The sequence below is a fragment of the Lygodium microphyllum genome, chromosome 7, assembly GCF_053477565.2.
Source record: "Lygodium microphyllum isolate KBCC chromosome 7, Lygodium_microphyllum_v1.1.10, whole genome shotgun sequence".
In the NCBI taxonomy this organism is placed as follows: Eukaryota; Viridiplantae; Streptophyta; class Polypodiopsida; order Schizaeales; family Lygodiaceae; genus Lygodium; species Lygodium microphyllum.
This window is the reverse complement of record NC_141141.1, coordinates 1632575-1657313: the sequence shown is the minus strand read 5'-3', so window position 1 is coordinate 1657313 and position 24739 is coordinate 1632575. Positions and strand designations below refer to the sequence as shown.

Sequence of the window (24739 nt, the reverse complement as noted above, 5' to 3'; positions counted from 1 at the left end):
CATATTTGTAGTTTGAAAGTTATTGTGCAACTTTAAGCTTACTTTTTTTGATTCTTCAACAAATAACATATTTTGATCAGATTAAAAATCTTAAAGTTTGAATCTTGTGCTACTGTTGCGATGGAACATATAAAAAGTTACGTTCTACCTTTCTTGTGTGAACTCGAGGACAGTGGTAGGGAGATTTTTGTAGCATAGCCACTTGGAAATATATTCTCTAACCATCAACTTCCACCGCCATCGTGTGAACCAGCCTAAGGCAGATGGCCGATGTATTTTGCCATATTGTTACTGGTAGGGTGAAAGGGGACGTAAGGAGCCCCCAGTTCCTTAATGTAGCTGGCTAGCGGTGTCACACAGACTTGCCCAGGATGACATGCCGTTTGCTTCGGGAAGCCTGCGTAGTGAACGATTGCCTCTCTTTCAGGCGTCTCCACTCGCTCCTTCACACGCTTCCTCTTCCCGCATCCATCGTCTTCCCTTCTCATCCTTCCAGCTCTGCGCACTTTCCTCTACCAACATGTGCCGCCGTTAGCACGCCCCAGCACCACCGTCATCTCCACATCGCCTCGCATTGCCATGGCAGATACATATCCGCCACAGATTCTCTCAGTGAAGTAGCGGATTATGATGATCGGTACACCCCGGAAGATGACGAAGGAGAAGGAACCGACCGAAATGCAGCAGTTGATCTTCATTCTTCGATCAAAGTTGCAGAGCTAGTTGATACTGGAGAGGCGGACAAGTGCAGGGATGAAGGCTTTCTGGTTGTCAATTTCTATGCCTTAGTGAGCATACAAGACCCTCAAGATGAAGTGGTTCGTCATACTTCTTTTATGAAAGTAAGATTCTCCTTCACATCGATCGGTTCTTTGCAAGAGACTTATATCTGATCTGTAGACTAGACCTTCGCAGTAAAGAAAATGGTGCATCAGTAGAAGTCGCGGAGAAGTCGATAATCGCACTTCATATTGTGGTTACAAGTCTCCTAAATTTGGTTACTTAAGAAGTGCATGAAGCTCCAGCTTATGGAACTCAACTGCCTTGGAGAGATCGGCTTTCTTCTTTGTATGGGCAACGAGGAGAGCTCGAACATTACCTACATATGGATTTGCAATCTGCGAAGAAGTAGGTTTCATTGAGTAGGCTGGGTTAAATTGTATAATGTATGTATGTGCACACGCACAAATGTATATATGTACGAGAGAGAGAGAGAGAGAGAGAGAGAGAGAGAGAGAGAGAGAGAGAGATTAGATGGCTTGCCAAATGAACTATTCTTATCTTATTGTTGATAAGCACAAGGACCCACTCGCTCAACTTTGCCAGCAAGTTTGAAGAATGTTCCCCTTAGGCTTTGCAGTAGTTGAGACCTATTTATGTTACGGGATTAGTGTATGAGATCTTCTTCAAGATCCTCCTAATAGGATCCAAACTTTTTGTCTATGGTTGATTCATCTATGACAATATAATTTTATTGATTCAATTGGAAAACTTTTGATCATGTCAATTGGTTCTTTCTTCGATAATCAATGTCTTCCATGGATTGTGCCCTTGAATGACTTCTCTTATTGATACAATTAGTGCTAGTGGAATGATACACATGGTGCTTAATGGAAGAGATTGCTCTTATCCAGTCCCTTTGTTAGAGATGCTCTCTTAGTCTTTTGTTGTTGGCATTGATGACTCATTTGATGCTCTCCTACTAGAGAAGCTGGCGAATTTATGGCGAAATCTTTGATTTGGCTCTTCCCAGTGAGGCCAAGCTTTGGGGACATTCTTTTGTAAATGATTCATTTATGTTTCTTAAAGATTGAAAAATCCAATCAAGATAGGGTAGTGGCCATTCAGAGATTGTTTGGTCCAGTCTTAGACTTCAACACCAACACCCATTCTCATTAGTTATACAAAGAGAGACTTGCAAAGCTTTTGGTTGCAAGGTGGGTTTGTTTCTTGGGGATAGATTGCTAGACACTTGGTATATCCCATTGGGATTGATGTAGGCCCTTGGGTGTTCCTCGATTGGATGCCTTCAAACACATTTGCAATAAGTTTATATATTGAAAATCTCAAGGTTGGCCTCTACATATATGCCTCAAAGTTGCACAAACAATGATGATAAGTATGATATCATATTTCTTGCCTCTGCTCCCTTGGAAACATAACTCGTTGCAAGACTTGGTGCAACCCATTTGTTGTATACTATGGGAAAAGTAGGGATTTGTAGGTATGGCTCTATTGGCAATGTGTTACCATGTCAAAGCGTTTGGGTGTTGCTGCCTTGTTGGATATCAAGATTCACTTTATGGATGGCTCTACTATCGTCTTTATGCGAGTAGCATCATCCTTGGGCAAACATTGCATGGCTTTCATTGAGGACATTGGCATCTCACCTGGTTGCATTGGCGTTTGGGTGTTGTTGCCTTGTTGGATATCAAGATTCACTTTATGGATGGCCCTACTATTGTCTTTATGTGAGTAGCATCATCCTTGGGCAAACATTGCATGGCTTTCATTGAGGACATTGGCATGTCACCTGTGACTAGAGTCTAGGTCTCCTAGTGTCATGTCTTACATTCGATTGAGGTAGTAAAAACACCACAAAATTTCTGTCTTTCACAGCTGATTGCTTTATAGCAAAAGATCCTTCTCTTCACTACTTGAGTCTTGGCGTCCCCTTGTTGCTAACTCATGCAAGTTGAGATTTTGGTCATGTTGACCTGTTGAGATGGCAAGCTCAACACGTGCAGACATTGATGATGGACCGCTTGGCTAGATGGGTTCGCACGTCTACACTCAGCACATTGGTGGTCATTATGATACTCACATGGCCACTGACTTATCACTTATTATATTTAGTTTTTTATACCTACCTACAGCTAGCAAAGATATAGCGCCAGTCTATTAGTGTATTCTGTTATGCACTGTTTGACTTAGTAGACAATTTTCCTTTATGTTGTATCTTATCTATACTTTGTGTACATTATACAGTGTGTGGAAGAAGAAGAAAAAATCAGCAAGAAAATGTTTTGGTCTCCATTTCTCTTCTTGTGTTCTTGAGTGAGCTTCCTCTTGTGCATACAATGTGTGTTTGGTGTAGTAGCTCAAGTAAGTCTCTCCACCACGCTATCCTTGACAAGTCATATCTAGGTTGCTTGATTGGCTTGATAAGCACATGGAGCCCAATCAATTTAATAGAATGGCACGAGTAGGTTTAAGGACCATATGAGATGCTATCATTCTTGGTCAGTCTTGGGTTTATTCTTTTTGTCAGGCAATACATTTGGGCTCCTGGCTCATTTGGACCAACTTGGAGGAATTGCTTTCCTTTGCTTGCATTTTAGCCTTCATCCCCATGGTTAGAGTGGGCTTTTGTGCGGCTTGATGATTTCTTGAAACAATCGACCAATTAGGTTGTTGATAAGGTGGTTGGAGGATAGGAGACAGGTGTGAGGAAAACAATTAAAGGTTGGTTCTCTCGGGATAGTAAAGCTAAGTGGTGTGATCTGTTGCTTCAATTGTGGAGGTCTAAGCTTTCCTACTAGGGTAAAGTTTTTATATGGAGGCGTCTTATTGAGGGTCTCTCCATAGGGGATATGTTGCACTGTCACAAGATCTCTAGTGGTAGATGTGTCTTTTCTTCTACATACGATGAGAGTCTTGCTCATCTTTTAATTTCTTGCCTAGTTGCTAGGTCTAGGGTTTCATTTCTTGAGAATGGACTTCAGTGATGATAGGTTGGAATACGATCATTCGTTCTTGGATTTTGGATAAGATGCCATCCATGGTCCCTTTACAATTAGAGCATCCTTTTCATTTTTTGCATTGGATTGATCTTTGGTACATATTGTGGACACACGACGCATTTCTTTTTTATTTGGTCTTATGTATCCATAGTCGTGTGGGCTGTATTCAGGGATTGTTATTATCACAAGTTAGCTCCATTGTTTTTGTTGGTTTGATCCTTAAAGAGGTGGCTGCTACATGGATGGATATCATCCACACTACCCCAGTTGTGCTTGCTACATGGTCCCGATTTCCATTTTTCTGTTATGGTAGCCATACATGTTTTGTAGCGTTTGGGCTTATGCTAGGATTTGCACCGAGAAAATACAGAATGTATGAACACGATTAAAACACAATAACTTCGACAAAAATGTAAAAGTAAGAAAAAGATAACTCTGAAGAAAATGATTGAATGTTATGAATAAATGAATGTGTGTGCACAATGCTCAAAGATAGAGCTGTTCAACAACCGATTATTCTCATGGGAGTGGTTTGTGGAATTAGTGATGTCCACCGGAGACGAATCCCAAGTGTTAGAGGTGAGAAGTTGGACAATAATAACTATGTAATATGGAAATTTTGCATGGAAAATATCTTGATTGGCAAAGGGTATTGGGACCTTGTTATAGGTGTTGAAGTTGAACCCAAGCTTTTAGAAAAGAGTCCAACTGTTGAATGGCTGATAGTGTTCGTGGAATGCGCGAGGATTGAGACATAATGCTGTGGTTCGCACAAGGCTTGATGTGGACACAATCTCAAAGTATCACTTTAGGATGTATACATGTATATATACATATTTATACATGTATATATATGTATATGTATATATATACATATGCATACATAAGTATATATGTATATGTATGTATGTATGTATGAACACACACACACACACACACACACATATATATATATATATATAATCCCTATCATCTAGCGGCAATGAGCAAACTACTTTGTTGGAAGACCGTTCGTGAGAAGGTGTGCAGGGGTATCATTGGTATGTACCTTGACAAGCTCTTCGATACCAGACTGAGGTCTCTAAATGCAAATGCATTTATTAAAAATTAAGGTGATGTGGAGCGCTTTTTTGCCACCGTGTTTGGATGCGGCTAGATGCATACTCAGGTATGTGAAGTTCACATTGCAGTATGGACTATTTTATGAGACTGGGGTTGAAATACAGTTGCATGGATACACTGATGCTTATTGGGCTGGTAGTATTTCTGATAGATGATCTACCAGTGGATATGTGTTCTCTTTTGGGAGTGCTGCAGTCACTTGGAGCAGCAAGAAACAACCTACAGTTTTCTTGTTGAGCACAGAGGCTGAGTACAAGGGTGTAGCAATGGTTGTATGTGAGGTAGCTTGGTTGCATAAGCTACTTTATGATATGCATCAGCCTACAGATGGGCCAGTTGCCATTTATTGTGACAACATGAGCAGTATACACTTGGCAAATAACCCAGTCTATCATGCTAGAACAAAGCACATTGAGGTGCATTATCACTATGTGCGGGAGAGGGTTTTACTAGGTCTTATTGATCTAGTTTATGTCAGCACAGAGGATCAGGTAGCTGACATATTCTGTCAAGTACATCCTTGATAAAATGATGCTTCATTTGTATGTGCTTTGTCTTTGTATGAAACACAGAATTCTGTGCTAGCATGATAGCACTCTGACTATCACAGTGGAAGATAGGAACCTCTGTAATACCAAGCTCTCTCACCAAACGTAAAAGCCATAAAACCTCCTTGCATGCCTTGGTGGCAGCCACATACTTTGCCTCTGTAGTAGACAATTCAATACTTCTGTAGCTTGGATATCCAAGAGACTGCTCCCCTTGTGAACGTGAACACATATCTTGAAGTAGACTACTTGCAGTCAGGATGGCCAACATAGTTTGTATCCTGAAGCCAACAACAGATAACTTCTGCTTCCCAAAGCAGATGCATAAGTCCTTTGTGCCCTTAAGGCATCTCATGATACCCTTCACTGCTTCCCAATGCTTTTTTGCTAGGATATGCTATGTATCTGCTAATCACTCTCACCGCAAATGCAATGTCAGAGCGTATAGCAACCATAACATACATCAAGCTACCAACAACTGAAGCACAAGGAATCTTGGCCATCTCAACCTTTCCACATCAAATGTAGGGTTGTCATATGCACTAAGTTTCACACATGGAGACAATGGTATACCAATGGCTTTCTTTCCCTCCATATTGAAACATTGCAAAACCTTAGTAACATACTCTTATTATGACAGATAGAGAAGACCTTGCGATCTGTCCCTGAGTATATGCATGCCAAGAATATGATTGGTCTCACCAGGATCCTTCATATCAAAGCTACTGTATAGGCTTCGTTTTAAGAAGTCCAGAGCATGAACATCCCTGTCTACAATCAACATGTTATCCACATACAAAACCAAGAGAATAAGGTTGCCATTTGTTGCCTTTTTGGTGTATAAGCAGTGGTCAACTTGAGATCTATGGAATCCTTGAGATTGCATAAATGTATCAAATTTGTGATACCATTCTCGTGGTGATTGTTTCAGCCCATAAAAACTCTTGTTGAGTTTACAAACCTTGTGCTCTTTCCCCTTTGCAATAAAACCCTTAGGTTGTTGTGTCAATAATTGCGTGGTGAGGGTACTTGCTTAAGGTGCTGCACCAAATACACACTGTATACACAAGAGGAAGCTCATTTAAGAACACAAGAAGAGAGATGGAGGCCAAAAACGTTTTCTTGCTGGTTTCTTCTTCTTCTTCTTTCATACACAATACAATGTACACAAAGTATAGATAAGATACAACATAAAGGAAAGCGGCCTACTAAGTCAAAACATTACATAATTGACTATACTAATCAATTGACACTATATCTATGCCAGCTATAGGTAGGTGTAGCAACCTAATATAATAAGTGATAAGTTAGTGGCCATGTGAGGATCATAATGATCACTGACGTGCTAAGTGTAGACATGCGGACCCGTCTAGCCAGGCGGTCCATCATCAATGTCTGCACGTGTTGAGTTTGCCATCTCAACACTCCCCCTTAAGCTCAACTCTATCTCTGCAACTCCAAGTAAGCTTTGAAACTTTCGAAGCTTCTCTGCACCCAATGCCTTTGTGAACCAAGTCAATCTCTGCTGCAAGTACCTTCTCTCTCACAAAGTAGTAGTGCACCTTAATGTGTTTTGTCCTAGCATGGAACACTGGATTCCTAGCTAACTGTATGTTGTCCATGTTGTCACAATGAATGACAACTGGACTATCTCCCTGCACATTCAAATCACCTAAAAACTTTTGTAGCGATACCATCTCACATGCTGTCATAGCAGTACCTCTATACTTAGTCTCTATCCTCTATAAAGCAATTGTAGGTTGCTTTTTGCTACTCCATGTAACTGCTGCACTAGCAAGGGAAAATATGAATCCATTAGTGCTCGGCTTGAAACGCTTGAAACAATAAGCGGTCCGTGGGTCTTGGCGGTTGAGCGAAAGCTCCCACACCCTAGAATGATATTGCAGAGTGCATAAACACGAGTATTCAAGCAAGAGTTCGTAGTATGCTTAGTCAGGCAGGCTTACTGTAGTACTTTTGGGTCAAGGGAGTTAGTACTACCGTGCATCTCATTAGTAGATTTCCATGCATTGCTCTTCATTGTGAGGTTGCAGAAGAGAGATGGTTTGGAAAACGCTTGTCATATGCTCATTTGAGGGTCTTTGGATGTGAGGCTTTTTGTCATGTTTCCAAGAATAAGTGTAATAAGCTGGATCCAAAGTTTGTCAAATGAATCTTTCTTGGATATGAATATGTAGCTGAGATGGGTTATTGCCTTTGCGATCTGTAGGCTCGAAAGGTTATCCATAGCCATGATGTTGTGTTTCATGAAGAGAGGATGCATAAGTAGCCTAAGTAGGTAGTTGAATTCAATTATGGCTGTCCACAAATTGAAACGATTGCCATTATGAAAGCATATTTATTTTGGCACTCTATTGATTTCAATTGTGGACAACCCTTTTGCATCAATTTTGGGGCCGTTTTACTGAATTTACAGCAGCTCGTCCTCTTGTCATTTGCAAATATTTGCAGTCATTATGGTAGGTTCATCAGTAGATAGTGCTATTTTCAACATTGAAAATCTTGATGGCAATAACCCTTAATGTTGGAAGACATGGATACGTCAAGTCTTGGTGTACAAGAGGCAGGTTGAGCCATTGAAGCTAGAGGGCATAATGCTTGAGCTTTATGATGCAAAGGATTGGGCAGAACTTGATGAGCCATGCAAGTCCACTATCATACTGTCATTATCAAAGGATGTATATTTTAATGGCATTAATATTGAGGGTGGTGCTTATGCATTATGGAAAAGGATTTGTGATTTTTATAATAAGCAAAGTCTTGCATCTCAATTGTGCTGGTTGAAGAAGCTTGTGGACCTTTGCATGAAAGAGGGTATAGCTACGTCTACTCATTTGAATGAGTTTCATGCCATTTCAGCCATCTTGTATCGTAGGGCATTTAATTTGAAGGTAATACCAAGTCTTTGTTCTTGCTTGTTACACTGCCCGAGTCATGGAGCACCTTTCTTACTACTATGAGTGCTTATCCCCCCGAAGGGTGGTTTTAAATGTGATGATTTAGAGAGTGCTCTATTGACAGAAGAGGTAAATAGGAAGAACATTGATGTAGCCCACAATTCTCATGCATTGATTGTTAGAAGTAGAAATGGTGGTAATGGCAATAATAACCATGGTAGAGACTAACAGCCTAACAAGGACAAGTCTTAGTCTTGTGGGCAACCTTGCAGTAAGTCCCACGGACGTAAGTCCTCTTTGGTGTATCGTTATTGTAGGTAGCATGGTCATATTAGGCGGTAGTGCCATAAAATGTGCAATGATAGGCTCAATGAGAAAGACAAGGAGAAAGTGCAAGATAATGCAATGTTTGATGGTCATAGTAGTTGCTTGATTCAAGGGGTTTCTTTCCATGAACCCCTGTATCGGAATTGGTTTCATACCTATCACAGCATTACAGGTTCTATGAGACAGGGAAATGATAGTGCATTAGATATTATTGGCATTGGGGATGTTAGATTGCAGTTAGCTTTGGGCAACTTTTTTGTTTTGCATAATATACATCATGTACTGGCTTTGCCAAAAAACCTACTCTTTGGTGGATAAATGGATGATAGAGGATATCATGTCACTTTTGGTTATTTTGCATGGAAGATTACATGTGGTTGCCTTGTTTTTACTCAAGGTGCCAAGGTTGGCAACCTCTATCCTTTTGTATGTATCTAGGTCTGTTGACTATGTATTGGCTGTGACTGATTTACTACATGTATCTTTATGGCATTGCCTTGGGTACATGTCTTTAAAAGGAATGAAAGCACTTACTCATTTGCAATATCTTCCGCCTCTTAATTACTCTTATTTTGATTCATATGATCATTGTCTTTATAGTAGGTAGACATGTAATACTCCTCTGGCTCTTGTGCATTCTAATGTATGTGGTTCTATGTCCTATTAGTCATTGGGTGGCACAAAGTACTTTGTGACTTTTATTGAAGAATATTTGCATAAGGTCCGGGCTTATCTTATTATGCTAAAATTTGATGTTCTGGCTACATTTTAGTACTTTGTTGCTCTTATTGAGAACTAGTTTGGGTATAGGTTGAAATGCTTAAGGTTTGACAATGGGGGTGAATATGTCTCTAAGGCATTTGAGCAATTTTGCAATGAACATGGTATTATTAAGTGTTAGTTGATTGCCCCATACATACCATCCCAGAATGGTATTATAGAGTGCATAAACATGACTATTCAAGAAAGAGTCTGTAGTATGCTTAGTCAAGCAGACTTATCACAATACTTTTAGGATGAGGCAGTTACTATTGCCTTGTATCTTATTAATAGATCCCCATGGATTGCTCTTGGTTGTTAGGTTGAAGAGGAGATATGTTTTGGGAAACCTTCGTCATATGCTCATTTGTAGGTCTTTGGATATGAGGCTTTCTGCCATATTTTAAAAAACAAGCATAATAAGCTAGATCCAAAGTCTGTCAAATGAATCTTTCTTGGCCTTGAAAGAAAGATTAATCATCTCCTTTAAATGAAGCTGTATTGAGATTACGCTCATAGCCATGATGTGATTTTCCATGGGAAGAAGATGCATAAGTAGCTCAAGTAGGTAGTTGAGATACGGAAGGTGGTCTTTTAGGAGGAGGCTCGTGCTATAATACAGGTACCTTGACAACCTACGATTGATGATATAGTGACCCAGGATCCGCTTGTTGTAAAGAATCATGCTTTTAGACAGAGAGGACATGTTGTACAGAACCCACAACTAGCTTTGAGATGCTTTGCTAGAGCTTCACATCCCCATGATTGCTATGAGCTCTCTATGGATTATGTCATGATGATAGCCTCTACTAAGCGACTTACCTATGAGGAGCTATGCAAAGAGGTGATTCCCATTGTGGGGAGATATGCAGTTTGAGTTTGATTTGTTGCAAAAGAACCGTATATGGAACCTAGTTTGTTTACTTGATGGAAACGTGCTTTGCCATGTAAGTGGGTGTAGTCTTTATGGGCTTAAGCAAGCATTTAGGGAGTGGTACCATAAGTTTGATACTTTAAAAAATTCGTTGGGTTTTTCCACAGTGATATGGATTTGTGTTTATACATGAAGAAGGCCTGTGATGGTAGCCTTATTATCTTGGTGCTTTATGTTGATAATATGCTTATTAGCTGGGAGTGCTTATGTTGAGTTGGATGCTTTGAAGACTCAACTCAAGAAGAGCATTGAGATGAAGGACATGGAACATGCCTCACATATACTTGGTATGTGTATGATGTGCAATCGTCTTAAAAGACTTCTCTACTTGTTCCAAAAGGAGTACATTCATAGAGTACTTGAGTGATTCCATATGCAAGGCGGTAAGTGTGGTGTTTGTCCTTTACTTTCTCATGTGAAGGTTAGTCAAGCCAATTGTCTTTAGTTAGATGATGAGAGGGTTAAGATGGCCAAGGTTTCGTATGCATGTGTAGCGGATAGTTTGATGTATGCCATGATTATCACTCATCTTGATATAGTGTTTGGAGTGGGAGTTGTGACATGCTTATATGGCTACACCTGGCAGGTGACATTGGAACGGTGTGAAGGGTATTGTGCAATATCTGGAAGGCACAATAGATATATGCATTTGCTATGGTAGCTAGGATACTACAATCATGGCTTACATTGACTTCAACTATGCAGGACATGCAGATAGTAGAAAGTCCACCTTTGGATATTTCTTCTTTTGTTGGAGGTGTTGTTTCTTGGATGTCTAGGGTGTAGAAATGCACGACCTTATCTGTGAGAGTGCGCAACGGAAAAAGAAACATGAATACAGAGAGAGAGAACAGAAAATGAAGGAAGAAATATTGCACTAGTTGAAGATGAATGCTGAATACAATGATGTGGACTTGATCAATCCTTGCACGCAGCTCAAGGTGTCAGTAAGGGCACCAAATTAGGTTGAGATGATGGCAGCACCAAGTCGAAGAGTGTATGGGAGGTAGAGTGTGCTGAAAATTGCAAGAAGAAGTGATTAGCTAAGTGTGGGCTGTGGCTATATATAATCAAACTCCTCTAAAATTGACTGATTGCTAAAAAGGCCTCTAAATCTAGCCGATCTTCTGAAATAGATGATATGATTGCAAAAAAAGTAGTCGAATTGCACATAAACAATGGAAAAATAGTGACAAAATATCCTAGGCAGGTGTGGGGCAAGTAAGCATTGTAAGGGGGTGGAATCCAACTGACAGACAGAGGAAATGCACACTAAACTGTTAAAGCTCCAATGTCTTTGTCAGACTCTGATAGGAGCTCACAACCAGGAGATAGACTGACATGACTAAATGGGGCAGACTAACACGCCCTCTCAGATCCTGGGAGTGTTTGAAGACCCAACAATCGCATATGATGAAGCTTAGAAGCCTTGGGCAAAGGCTTCGTGAAGAGATCCACTGCATTGTCCTCTGTGGGACAATAGGCTACTACTAGCTCGGAATCCACGATCCACTCATGAACATAGTGATACTAAATCTCAATGTGTTTCGTGTGGGTATGAAACAATGGGTTCTTCACCAGAGCAAGGGCACTCCGGTCGTCCACGCACAACTTCGTAGGTCTTGTTTGTGGAAAGCCAATCTCTGCCAACATGCAAGTTACAATGGAGCCAAACTGTCTCCATAGTCGTTGAACATAGGGCGTGGTACTAAGCCTCTGTAGAAGAAAGGGCCATAGTAGGCTGCTTCTTGCTGCTCCAAGAGATAGCTCTAGATCTAAGGGGGAAGGTATGACTTGTAGTGGATTGTCTTGAAACCATATCACCTGCCCAATCAGAGTCACTCCATCTAGAAAGAGTAACCCCCTTTCCATACATGATCTTGTAGGATCGAGTCCCCTGTAAATACTGAAGAACATGGAAGTTTGCCCTCCAATGATCCTGTGTAGGAGTCTTCATAAAAGAAGACAATAGAGCCACCACAAAAGAAATATCCAACGGAGTGTGTATGAGCCAGATAAGGGAGCCAACAAGGCACCTGTAGCAGCTCCACCCAAATGCCATGTTCCTGCAAAACTGAGAAAAGAGATTAGAAGTAAACTCTCCAATATGATCTGCCCGTATGTCATGAACTTTGGAAGTAGCATGTGTCTGCACAAACACCTTCCTCTTGCAAAAACGGGAGTATGTCTCACTCTTGTACTCTAGAAAATAAGGCTACACATAATGGTTGAAGTTATTTGTAATCAACATCAAATACTCGACCTTCCCAAGGGAGATTGTACCTATACTCCAAGGTTGGTGTGAACTAACTCAAGCGGGGTACACGAGGAATCATCAAGACTGAGCATTTGCAACTTCTTCTCGAGGAAAATCTTGTGGGCAAATGTCTTATGCAAATACAAAGACGCAAGCTTCTTTCACACTTCCGCCGCGGTCTTCAACTTGCGAATATGCACAAGGATAGAATCCTATAAACTCATAAAGAGAAAGGAGCAGGCTCAAGAGTTGCTCGATCCATAGAAGTTCTATTTGGGATCATCCTTAGGATGGGGAATGAAATTTGAAACAAGAGCCCAAAGATCGAAGGTGTCAAGTATGCACTCCACCTTACACGACCACAATGAATAGTTTGTAGGTGTCGAGCCTTCTAGAGAAGTTGCTTGGCTATCAAAAAGGTCAAACGGGTATTAGACCACCTGTATAGGTTGTGAATGTAGCAAACACAGACTAAAATCTGCGTTTAATAAATTTGGGCTGCTTCTCCATCATGAAAACTTGCTCTTTTGCAATAAATCTCCAAATTGTGTCCTCACTCAGGCGATAATACTATGTGAGAGTGTGCAGTGGAAGAGAAATATGAACACAAAGAGAAGCAAAGAGAGAGAGAGAGAGAGAGAGAGAGAGAGAGAGAGAGAGAGAGAGAGATGAAGGAAGAATGCTGCATTGATTGAAGAAGAATGTTGATACAATGGGGATGGATTGATCAGTCCCTACATGTACCCAAAGCGTCAGTGAGGGCACCAGATTAGGTTGATGACGATGGCAGCACCAAGCATGGAGTGTTTAGTGTCGAAGTGTGCACTTACGAACGGAAGATTGAAGACTAAAGAGTGTGTGCTTGCCAAGCAGGGAATGTGTCTATAAATAGCCAAATGACAAAAAAACTGGCTTACCTGCACTTGTAGGGGCCATAAATATTGGCCGACCAGCTATAAATGTTGGTCATTCTCCAAAATGCCAGAAAACATAAAGAGGCCTTGGAAAAATCCCAAATGACAGTGACAATGTTCAGTAGGCGTAGACAAACAATTGAAAGCAGAAACTGACCTAGGAATGCATACAGGAAGTTGACTGTAACCAGCTTTTCTTTCGTGGATGGGTGGTAAATCCTTGATTGCAGCTTAATTACAGTAGCAAACAATGCAAATCTGAAAATACAAATTTACCTACTGATCTTGGACAATGCACACCCAATTGGCCCCAAACTTGGCACCCCTTTCGGTATTTCTTTAGCTTTATTATTGAAGAAGTTGATTTACAATGGAATTCTCCCAATCCCCTTCGCAATCCAAACTCCCCTTGTTGTCCAAAGTGACCAGCAAGTCTTCAATCTGATTTGCCCCTTGATTCTAGCACTTAATTGGCCTTCACTCACTTCATAGACGATGGAAATGCCCCTAATTCAACAGCTGGCTAGTTCTCCATCTGAATTTAGCTGAAATTCACATTCAGCCTTGTTGAATCCAAGTCTTGGAGCTTTCAATTTTTGACACGCTTCCCAAGGCTGCTACTAAATCCTAATTTTTGCTGTAAATTAGGGTTTACAACAAATAAATTTACAAATTCTCAACCTCCAAGGGTCCAAATGTTGAGATCTTCGGAGCAAGGCTGTGAAATGGTTAGAAGATGAGAGAGAAAGATGTAGAGAGAAAATTCAGAGTTTCTTTGCGAAGAACTAATAAAAATCTGTCATTTATTGCTGCTACCATGTCTCAACAGCTTGTAGATGCAAAGAATTGAAGAAAATCATTCATTTATTGTTGTTGCCCTGTCTCAACAGCCTGTAGATGCTGTCACTTGCTGTTGATTGGTCTTCTCCAGCCCCTGGCTGCCTCAGAAGGTTTTCCAATGGCTATAAATCAAACCAAGAGCATCTCCTCCCTCTCTTTTGCAGGCTGAATGCACTAAAAATGCCTCTCCAGTCTCTAAAGACGTTTTTCAGTCTTGTATGGGCATTTTTGACAAGTGGCAGCCTTCCCAAATGGTTTTTCAAGCATTATCCGTAATTAAATATTAATTTTCAATCTTTAAATATACTGAAAATTAATCTAATAATTATTTTGGTGCCCTTAAAAATAATCTGATTGGCCAATAATTAAATTGGCCAGGCATCTTCCACTCCCAAGTGTCTCTGCGTTATCTTTGACCATTAGATTGGCGTTAGGTACCATTAAACGCCACTTCTTTAGTGTCACCAACAGATACTTATGGTCAAGTGAATGACCTAGGCCGACAACTGGCACCAGATATCACCAAGTACCCGTGCGGCATAACTTATAGCAACTTTTGCCTTTGACATCCCATGATTTCCTCGGGTCTCGGGCTCCTAAATTTACTCCAACCCCAGTTACACCTCACATATGCAACATTTTCTTAACCATGTGATTAAAAATTAATCCACATGTTAAGTGAGGCTTCAAAAATACATGTCCTCATGACATTGACAATTGAAGAAATTGCACCTAAACTGTAGAGCTCCTATATCTTTGTCATACTCTGACAAGAGCTCACAACCAAGAGATGACAAATTGACATAACTAACATAGGCAGGCTAATATATGTGAGATAGAACCATTGTGTTGTATAGTAGAAACCTTACTTGCGTGTGTTGTCCCTTCTTTGGTTTTAGTACATTCTGCCATAAAGTGATCCAATTTTTTGCAATTGAAGCAATGTCCCATAAAGGCTTTCCATTTGTGATAGAAATGCAGAGTGTGCATACTAGGGGGAATTCACCCATAGCCAAGTGGGATGCTTGCAAGAGGTATTCTAGAGCATGTATATTTGTTTCTATGCTCGAGTATTGGGGTTATCAATAGTTTACCAATCTTGGTCATGGCATCAAGCAAATGGGGCAAATACACAGGCAGCTCTCCACTTTCACCCAAACTGGACATTATTGCTCTAGTAGTTCTGTGAAGTTTGCCATGGGCCACCATGGGATAACATGCACCAGTTTGCGATCATGAAACAATGGCAACTTACTTAAAAGCACCTCACACTGATGAGGGGATTGGAGCAGGACCTCATAAAGCCCCATTGAGGCCACAAAGATGTCTTTCACATAGTCCTCTTGCACAACACTCATCAACCATGAGCGTACCAAAGACATTGTAGGAATTTTGGGAATAAAGAACAAGATAATAGCTTTTTCATGGGAGGAGGAGAACGAATGCAACACCTCTTTTGGATCCATGGTAGTAATGGTGATATCACTCTCTTCAAAGTCATTTCAATTATCCTGATTATGTTGCATATACTCCGCAAGCAACGTGTTGGCAAATTCCAAAAGATGCTCCCAATCCAAGTCCCGGAGTCATCTGATTGCCCTGTTGCTTGAGCTTAGGACAAAGTGTGACCCATCTTTGAAGCACAAGGCAATGTTTGCGATTCCCCGTAAGGCAATGCATTTGTCCCTTCCACCAGGGAGGCCTCAACATACTTGAAATGCTTGACAAGGAGCTCAGCATGTTCTGTGTCAAAATTCGGGGTCATTTCAGCCTCATCCACATCTCAGCTGCAAGGCATTTGCCATTGCATTATTTGAAGGCATCTGCACATAGATCTCCTAGCTTGTCGGTAGGTAGTTCAACAATTAGGTATTTGCATGCTAGCTATTTGCATGCAGTTTGTGCATGTCTGTTGTTGCAAATGGGACCTATTGCAGATGTGACTTGCAATAGTTGCAGCTTGCAAGTGCTTCTTGTCTTTCTGCTTCTGATCTGTGTCGCTAGGCACTCTCTCTGTGTCATGGTTTCTGTTGCACATTGGTAGGGTTTTACTGTAGAACGGTGCTGTTGTAGGCTTGGACGAATACAGGGGTGTGTGTGTGTGTGGGTGCCACGTAGCTTGCCCTGCACACTACAGGAACATGCATCAAGAGGGTGAAGTGCAATCTGATGGGTCACAAATGCGAGTCCCACAAGAGTGCAGAGTAGGTAGGAAATGGTTGGTGTAGATGAGTAGGGTTAGGGCTGTGCATAGGTGATTGAAGAAGAGGATGCTAGAGATCATGGAGGCCACAGGGGGTGCACCAGGCATAGGCACTCATGGGGCAGCATCATCTCTCCCCTCTCTCTCTCTCTCTCTCTCTCTCTCTCTTTCATAATGGATATTTATATTACATCAAATCACATAAGGAATACAAAAGTCATGGTAGAGGAGTTGAAGAAATTGCTGTGTGCCAAGAAACCAAGTCCCCCCACCCCCTCTTTCTGCTGCGTTTCATCTTTTGTCTCAGCCTGTGCATTTACTTCCGCATTGCAGCCACTCTAACATTACTTTAGTGCTTTCTTTGTTTGCACGTCTTCTAAGGTATCATTAATGACAGTGATGGTAGGAATAGAGTTGAGAGCTGGTTTTTACTCTTCTTTACCATTTGTATCTGTTGCTCTGCTTCCTCCACTTGCTTTTGGTCTTCTTGAGCGTCCCCACCCAAGAAGTGGCTTCCTTAGTAGTCTTTTCTTCTTTCTCTTGGAGATTGTGCATCTCCTCTTTGATCCATGAAATTTCTTCCACAATGTTAGGTTGGATTTTGTTAGAGATTAGTCATCCCTTGGACTAGCATTTTCAAGCTACTATTGGTGTAGTCAGTTCTCCAGAGGAACTCTCGGAGGGCATTGCACATTTTTCTTGCCAATTTGTGGGCATTTCCACCAATCACAACATATGGGCTTCTTTTTGGGCAAGCGACTAAGCCACATGGCAGGCAGGCTGGTCAGCTCTGATTATTTTATGCATTTATCATGTTATCGGTTGGTTGCTGATCAGGTTGGCCAGTTTCTGCCAGCTGATTGCATTATTTTATGGCCTTTTATTTGGGCTATTTATGCTCCACTAGTAGCTTGCCCTCCTCACTTGCTTTTCAAGTGTTGGTGGGAGAGATTTTGTTGGAGGAGATACATTGACAGCTCTTGTATATGTGCTGAAACTAGCCTTCCTTCAGTGGATGGGTGGTAATTCCCTCATTACAACTTAATTACGGCACCTAGCATTTATTGCAAAACTAAAAATACAAATTTACCTACTAATCTTTGGACAATGGACACCCGATTGGCCCCAACATTGGTACCCTTTTTGGCATTTCTTTAGCTTTATTGAAGTAGAAGTTGATTTACAACGGGATTTTCCCAATCCCCTTTGCATTCTAAACTCTCTTTGCTATCCAAAGTGACCAGCAAGTCTTCAATCTAATTTGCCCCTTGATTGGGTATTCAATTGGCCTTCACCCACTTTGAAAAGAGTGGAAATGCCCCAAATTTGATGGTTGGTCCTCCACCTGATTTCAGCTGAAAATCACTTTTAGCCCTGAATAAGTCAGGTCTTGGAGTCTTCAATGTCTGGCATGCTTCCCAATGCAGCTGGTAAACCTTAATTTCTGCTGTAAATGCATTCTTATGCGTGATCATTAGCTTTCCTTGATCAGGAATATGTAATTGCCTTCACCAAAACGGTCTCCAATGGTTGAGAAATGACCCTAAAAGTAGGCGGTAGTAGCCCAACCTCTCTTTCCAACAATACCAAAATGAAAAAACGAAGTTTCCCTCTCCATTCAACCCCAATTCAGCTTTCCCAAACTTGTGTGGGCAAGTTTGCCAAGCGGCAGCCTTCTAAAGTGAATTTCTAGCATTATCAAACCCATCAAATCAATTTTCAGACTATCAATTCTGAAAATTAATTCAATAATTATTTCTATGCCAAGAAAAATAATCTAACTAGTTACTAATTAAATTGGCTAGGCCACTTCATCTTTAGAATGTTCCTGTGCCATTTTTGACCATTAGATCGCCATTAAGTACCATTAAATACAACATCTCTAGTGTCAACAATCGGCACTTATGGCAAAGTAAATGGCTTAGACCAATAATTGGCACCAGATAGCACCTAGTATCTCTACAATATAACTAACTGTTACTTTTGCGCTGATTCCGTTGGGTCCATAGCTCATTAATTTGCACTAACCTTAGTTGCATTTTACATGTGCATGTGATTAAAAATTAATCCACATGTTAAGTGAGGCTTGCAAAAATACATGTCCTCATGACAACCCTTTCCCTATAAATCCTTGCAATCGTCCTCAATTGCACTGCTAGATGTATTAAAAGCAAAGTATTGCACTGGAATTTTTCACAAGGCATCATAGTCAACACAACATTGCGCATTGCTATTCAACCATTCTATATGCTTAACACATTATGAAAATTACCAGCCAACATAAGACTCACAAAGAATCTAAAAAACATTGCTAGATTATCATGCAATAGATCCATTAATGATGAGCTTAATCAATGTGACAAAACTAAACCATAGAATAGCATAAACCAAGCATAAATCATGGTTGAAACATCAATGGCATTGTAACATATGTTGCTGTCCATAAAATTAGTTTAATATCATTGAAAATGAATGACCATACATTGAAAACCAGCTTTTGATAATTGGATCTTGATGATCATTAACTAATGCAAATGTACAGTTTTAGAGTTGTAGATAATAGACCGTACCATATAAATATCAAACATAGTGCCTAGGACACTGAATAGTGATCTCTTGGCAATTGTACTGCTAGCTACAGTACTCTGAATGTATGCTGAATACATTCAAAATTGGCCTCTGTCTCGTTGGGCTCGAGACACACTCTATGGTTTAGGGATTGAGGGAGTCCCTAAGGAGTGGCAGTTGTGTAGAATGGCACTTGGGATCTTGTGCCTAGGCTTGCTCATAGAAAGGTGATTGGTGTAAAATGGGTCTTTAAGACCAAATATCACAATGATGGTACTCTAGATAAGCACAAGGTGTGGCATGTTGCAAAGGGCTTTGCATAGTGGCAAAGGGTGGATTTCCATGTTATCTTTGCAGCTACAGCTCGGATGGCTACCATTAGAGCCATTCTTGCCTTAGCCAGTCATAGGAGATGGCCGGTTTATTAGCTTGATGTGAAGTTTGTCTTCTTAAATGGTGATTTGAAGGAGGAGATCTATGTTGAGCAGTCTTCTAGCTTTTTCTCACTTGATGGATTGGTGCAGAGGTTGTAGAAGCCCTTTTATGGCCTCAAACAAGCTCCACATGCTTGAAACGTGAAGATAGACTCATTCCTCCAAGGGAGTTGTATGTCCACATCTTAGCTGGAGGGTACATGTTGTTCGTGCTTAATGTGGATGATCTTATTTTGATAGGTGACCATACCCAGAAGGTCAAGGAGACTAGGTCGACACTACATGAGGTGTTTAAGATGACGGATATGGGCCTTCTCCATTTCTTTTTAGGCCATGAGATTTACTGGACTTCAAGGGGGATTTTCATCTCCTAGCAGTGGTATGTGCAGGAGCTTTTGGCCACGTTTGAGATAGAGGGATACAAGGCTATTTCTACTCTTATGGATCCGAATTGGAAGGCTATGGCCCATGCATAGTTGCACGAAACACCGTTTTTTGGCCCTCAGAAACAGCGTACCGTTTCTTGCCATTTCTGCTATGTAGAAACACCGTTTTTGACCCGCTCGCTTTTTTTTGACTTTTCAACGCATTCTTTGCATGCCTTTTTAGGCAATTTTGCCCTACGTTTTTGAGCCCCCACGTGAAAAAACGAGAGCCCTGATTTGAAAATTGCTGCAGCCTGCGTATGCTCGTTTCTCGAATGTTGCCGGCAGCCATGCGCCCTGCACACACCTGCATTTTGGCTTGCTCTCTCTCTCTCTCTCATGAGTCCCTCCCGAGCTCTAGCCTCTCTCTCTCTCTCTAGACTCTCTCACACACACAGTGCACACACACAATCGTGGGTACTGGAGTCTGGGCCTGGGCACTTGCAAGTTGCTCTCTCTCTCTCTCTCTCTCTCTCCAAGACCACGAAGGCTTGGTAGCAGAGCATTTGACCCATGCTAGAGACATACTGGCACCTTTCCTAGTACACATGTTCAACAGAGCCCTATGCGAAGGCTTCCCAGCCAGTTGGTTAGCCAACACCATAATACCTATCCTGAAGGCCGGAGACCCCATGGTTTCCACGAAGTACCGAACACTCATGGTTGGCCATGTACTAGCCAAGCTCTATGGATCCATACTGGAACACGAGCTGAGCAAGTGGGCAGAGCAACACCAACATCGAGCAGTAGGACAAGCAGGGTTTAGGAGGGGGTTCTGCACCCTTGACCATATCGTCACACTGAGAGCCATCATAGAGGAGGGCAGAGCGCATGGAAGACAGGTGTACTGCTGCTTCGTGGACTTCTGCAAGGCCTTTGATACAGTCCCACGAGCGAGGCTCACGCAGAGACTACAGGAACTGGAGGTACCAACCGAAATACGATGGGGGATACTGGCACTATACGAATCGGTAACGGGCCGAGTTCGGGCATTGGGAGGGCTGTCAAAGGAGATAACCAGCACCATCGGAGTCAAGCAGGGATGCCCACTCTCACCCACCCTATTTGGCCTCTACATTGATGAGATCTCAGAGTACATAGATAAATTGCGCGATGTGGGATTGAGCCTGGGAGGGACACTGATACCTATCTTACTATATGCGGACGAAATAGTCCTCATCTCCAGCATATCCGAAGGGCTGCAGCGCCAACTGGATGCACTACAGGCCTTCTGCCAAGACAAAGACCTAACTGTGAACCTGGGGAAAACCAAGGTCATGGTGTTCAACACGTCAACCCAATGGCTCGGTCGGTCGGTACCCCCCTTCACATACGGTGGAGAAACCGTGGACGTGGTCCAAAGATACGTCTATCTAGGGATTACATTCTCTGGACCGAGATTTACCCTGAGAAAAGCCGCGGAAGATAGACTAACCCGAGGCTATGCAGCCCTCGGGTCAATGGAGAACCAATGTGCTCGCATACAGTTCCAGGAACCCCGGACAAAACTCTAGCTTTTTGACACCTTGGTCACACCAACCCTCATGTACGGGGCTCCCATATGGGGGTCCAATCTCTACCACACGTGGAGGGCCCCACAGGATTAGCCACTGCCTAAGGAGGAGGCCACCTATGAGGGATGGGACCAGATGGAGAGACCCCAAGTACTTATGATCTCACGGATGATCCGAAGCAAGCCCTCCATACCACACGGGATCATCCGCGCAGAGCTGGGGGCACCGCCCCTCGTGGCTGAGGCCCTCTTCCAGACCGTGACCTTGCACCGAATATGGGACCTGCCCCAGCACCGGTACCCCAGACTCGCCTTGAAGTCATTCAAACAGCTAGCAACACAAGGGGACATTGAGTGCTGGTACGCCCGAACAGAGACCTGGCTACGGCTCCATGGCCTGCACATGGACCACCTCCCCCCACTACAATACAGCCTAGACTGCCCACACCTGGAGCTCAGCCGAGAGGAGGTAAATCGCATCACCAGAATGGATATCATCCAGACAGACACCGCCAGGACATGGGTGACCCCCACATCAGAACTAGGAACCAAGAAGGCTTTCTACCGAGAACACTTTCTGCATATCTCCTCGGACGGCTTCATCACCCGCCCAAGCTACATGGACACACACTTGTCTCACGGGGTCAAAAGTGCCATCGGACAGATCTGCATGTCCTCACACCAACTACGGGTCGAAACGGGCAGATACGGGGCCAACCCCCTCCCCCCAGAAGACCGAATCTGTCAGCTCTGCCATCTCGAGCAAGAGACAAAGGAACACTATATCTGTAGATGCCCAGTGTACTACGAAATCCAGGGACGCTTCCACTGCCTTTAGCGAAGGATTCGGACCACTCTCCAAGGTGATGGAATTCAAAGACCAGAGATGCCTGGGGCTCTTTCTACTGGAAATACGACGCCACAGAGACCACCTCCTACGAACCACGGAGCAAAGACAAGGAGCCACCAACCAACGCACACTCAACGACTTCTACCAAATACTAGCTACCCTCCCCACCACCGAGGCCCCACCAGCCCAACCGGCCTCCCGGCCCCCGGGGACCACCTTAGAAATAGCCACGACGAGAGGTAAAGCCCGGCGACCACGCCCCGCCGGCCCCCATCCCCGCAAAAGACACTGGTCAAAGATACAAGGGATACTACGCTGCCATCGGAGGGCCCTGCCCCGCCGCTTTAGCCTCTCCATGCTAGACCGATCCATGCGGGACATCTTAGGATGAACACCCCAGGAGCAGTTCTACACCGCACTGGGAGTACCTCTAGATTGTATCTAGTCCAGATATCATTTTGTACCTACTCAATTTAGTTCAACATAGCATAAATGTTAGCTTCATTGGGACTTTTGAAATCTCCCAGACATTTGTATGCAACATTTTGGTCTCATAGGCCAACTTGGCCTGTTGTAGACGTTAATATAACTTTCTTTCTTTCTTTCTTTCTCTCTCTCTCTCGTCCCCCCCCCTCTCTCTCTCTCTCTCACGTGGGCGTGACGCAGCAAACTCAGGATTTAGGTGGGATTCGGGAATAATCAACATGCCAAAGGATCAAGCATGGAGTCATGTCACAGTGCTTTAAGCTTACAGAGGTGGTGGTGGCTCCAAGCGGTGGCAATGCAATTATTGCGGCATTCAAAGAGGAGGGGCAGCCACAAGGATCAAAGATCATCTTGCCCATGTGCCCAATAAAGACATTGGTCCATGTGAACATGCGCCTGCTGATGTTAAGGCTTCCATGGAGCATTGGAGGCTCAGCCGCTTGGCTCTTACAGGTGCATCTAGTACAGGAGAGGGAAACCATGGAGACGATGAAATTTCAGCAACAGGAGGTCCTATAAAGAGGAGTAGAGGAGCTTTAGAGACTGACACAATGAGTGGTGCACATACAAGGGGTTCTACTGGTGGAGCACGCGGGACACCTCGGACAACAAAAGGTTCATTGTAGGGTGCTAGTATCAAAGCAGGTATTCAAAAGCAAGCCATTACAGAGGCCACTAGAGAGCTCACTTGATTATTCATTCAGTGTGCCATTCCTTTCCATGTCTTGCGCACGCCGAGATGGAAATCAGCCATGAGGGCTGTCAACCGCATTGGATGTGAGTGGGAAGGGCCATCGTATGAGGGTATTTGGACAAGAGAGCTTAAAAATGAGAAAGCCCGCATAGAGGTTCAGTTGCAGCCATTGAAGGCCACTTGGGTGAAGTATGGTTGCACGATCTTGTGTGATGGGTGGTCTGATGTACGTAGACGAAGTGTCTATAACATTCTAGTCTCCTCTTGCAAGGGGACAATGTTCTTGAGGGCCATGGATGCTTCGGCGGCTGGCACAGTGGTCACTGGCTCATATATTTGGCAGCATATACACAAGGCAATCATGGAGATAGGGGCAGATAATGTGGTTCAAGTAGTCACAGACAATGGGTCCAATTGTGTTTCCATGGGTTGCATGCTTGAGGCCGAGTTTCCAAAGATAAGGTGGACCCCATGTGCTTCTCATTCTTTGGACTTGCTTATGGAGGACTTGGAGAAGTTAGATTGGGTTGACAGGATTTTTTCAACAGCCAAGTCCATGGTGCATTTTGTCACAAAGCGGCCTAAGGTGCAAAGTATCTACCATTCACACAGTGAGTTAGAGCTACTCAAGCCCTCAAGCACAAGGTTTGCATACATGTTTATTGTTGTGGAGAGGCTTGTGCGAGTGCGCAAGGACTTGATACACACAGTGGTGTCCCGAGAATGGTGTGCTTTGGAGGATAGCCAAGATGCAAAACACATATCTTTCTCACGGATGGTAATGGATCAAGGATGGTGGAAGGAGGTTGAAGCCTTAGTGAAATCAATCCAGCCCATCTATTCTGTATTGCGCATTATGATATGGAGGGGAGCACCATGGGGCTACTCTATGAGTACATGGATAAGATTGGAGAGGCCTTGGACAAGAAAACCTGTCTTCCTCATAGAAAGTAAGTGATTTTTATGGTTTATGCAAATATGTATTATCATTTATGGTTTGTAAATTTATGTTTATCCACTAGAGCTTCAATTGCCCATCTTGAATCCAGGATCGAGGATCTTCAATGTATATAGCAGACACAATGGAATCGGTTTCATAGACCAATCCATGCAATTGCACATGTATTGCATCCCCTATGGCGTAGTGAGGATCAGTTTGCTGATGATGAGCTAGAGAACGGTATTCAGGAGTACTTTGAGAAGT

The 24739-nt window shown here is 42.7% G+C and overlaps 1 protein-coding gene and 1 pseudogene across 4 annotated transcripts in view; both read left to right on the top strand.

The window, feature by feature from the left end:
- Window positions 1-271: 271 nt before the first annotated feature.
- The window catches only part of LOC148033123 (Rhodanese/Cell cycle control phosphatase superfamily protein), a 70306-nt gene continuing 45838 nt past the window's right edge, over window positions 272-24739 (top strand). The window contains exon 1 of one of the 4 annotated variants that reach the window (XM_087680850.1): window positions 272-842. In XM_087680850.1, coding sequence (XP_087536976.1) covers window positions 372-842 — 471 coding nt within the window. In that variant the 5' untranslated portion in view covers window positions 272-371. Of the gene's footprint in view, window positions 843-890; window positions 1129-24739 lie in introns of those variants that run through there. The other 3 variants (XM_087680848.1, XM_087680852.1, XM_087680851.1) reach the window with 3 other exon arrangements.
- On the top strand, window positions 16724-24739 carry LOC148033126 (uncharacterized; annotated as a pseudogene).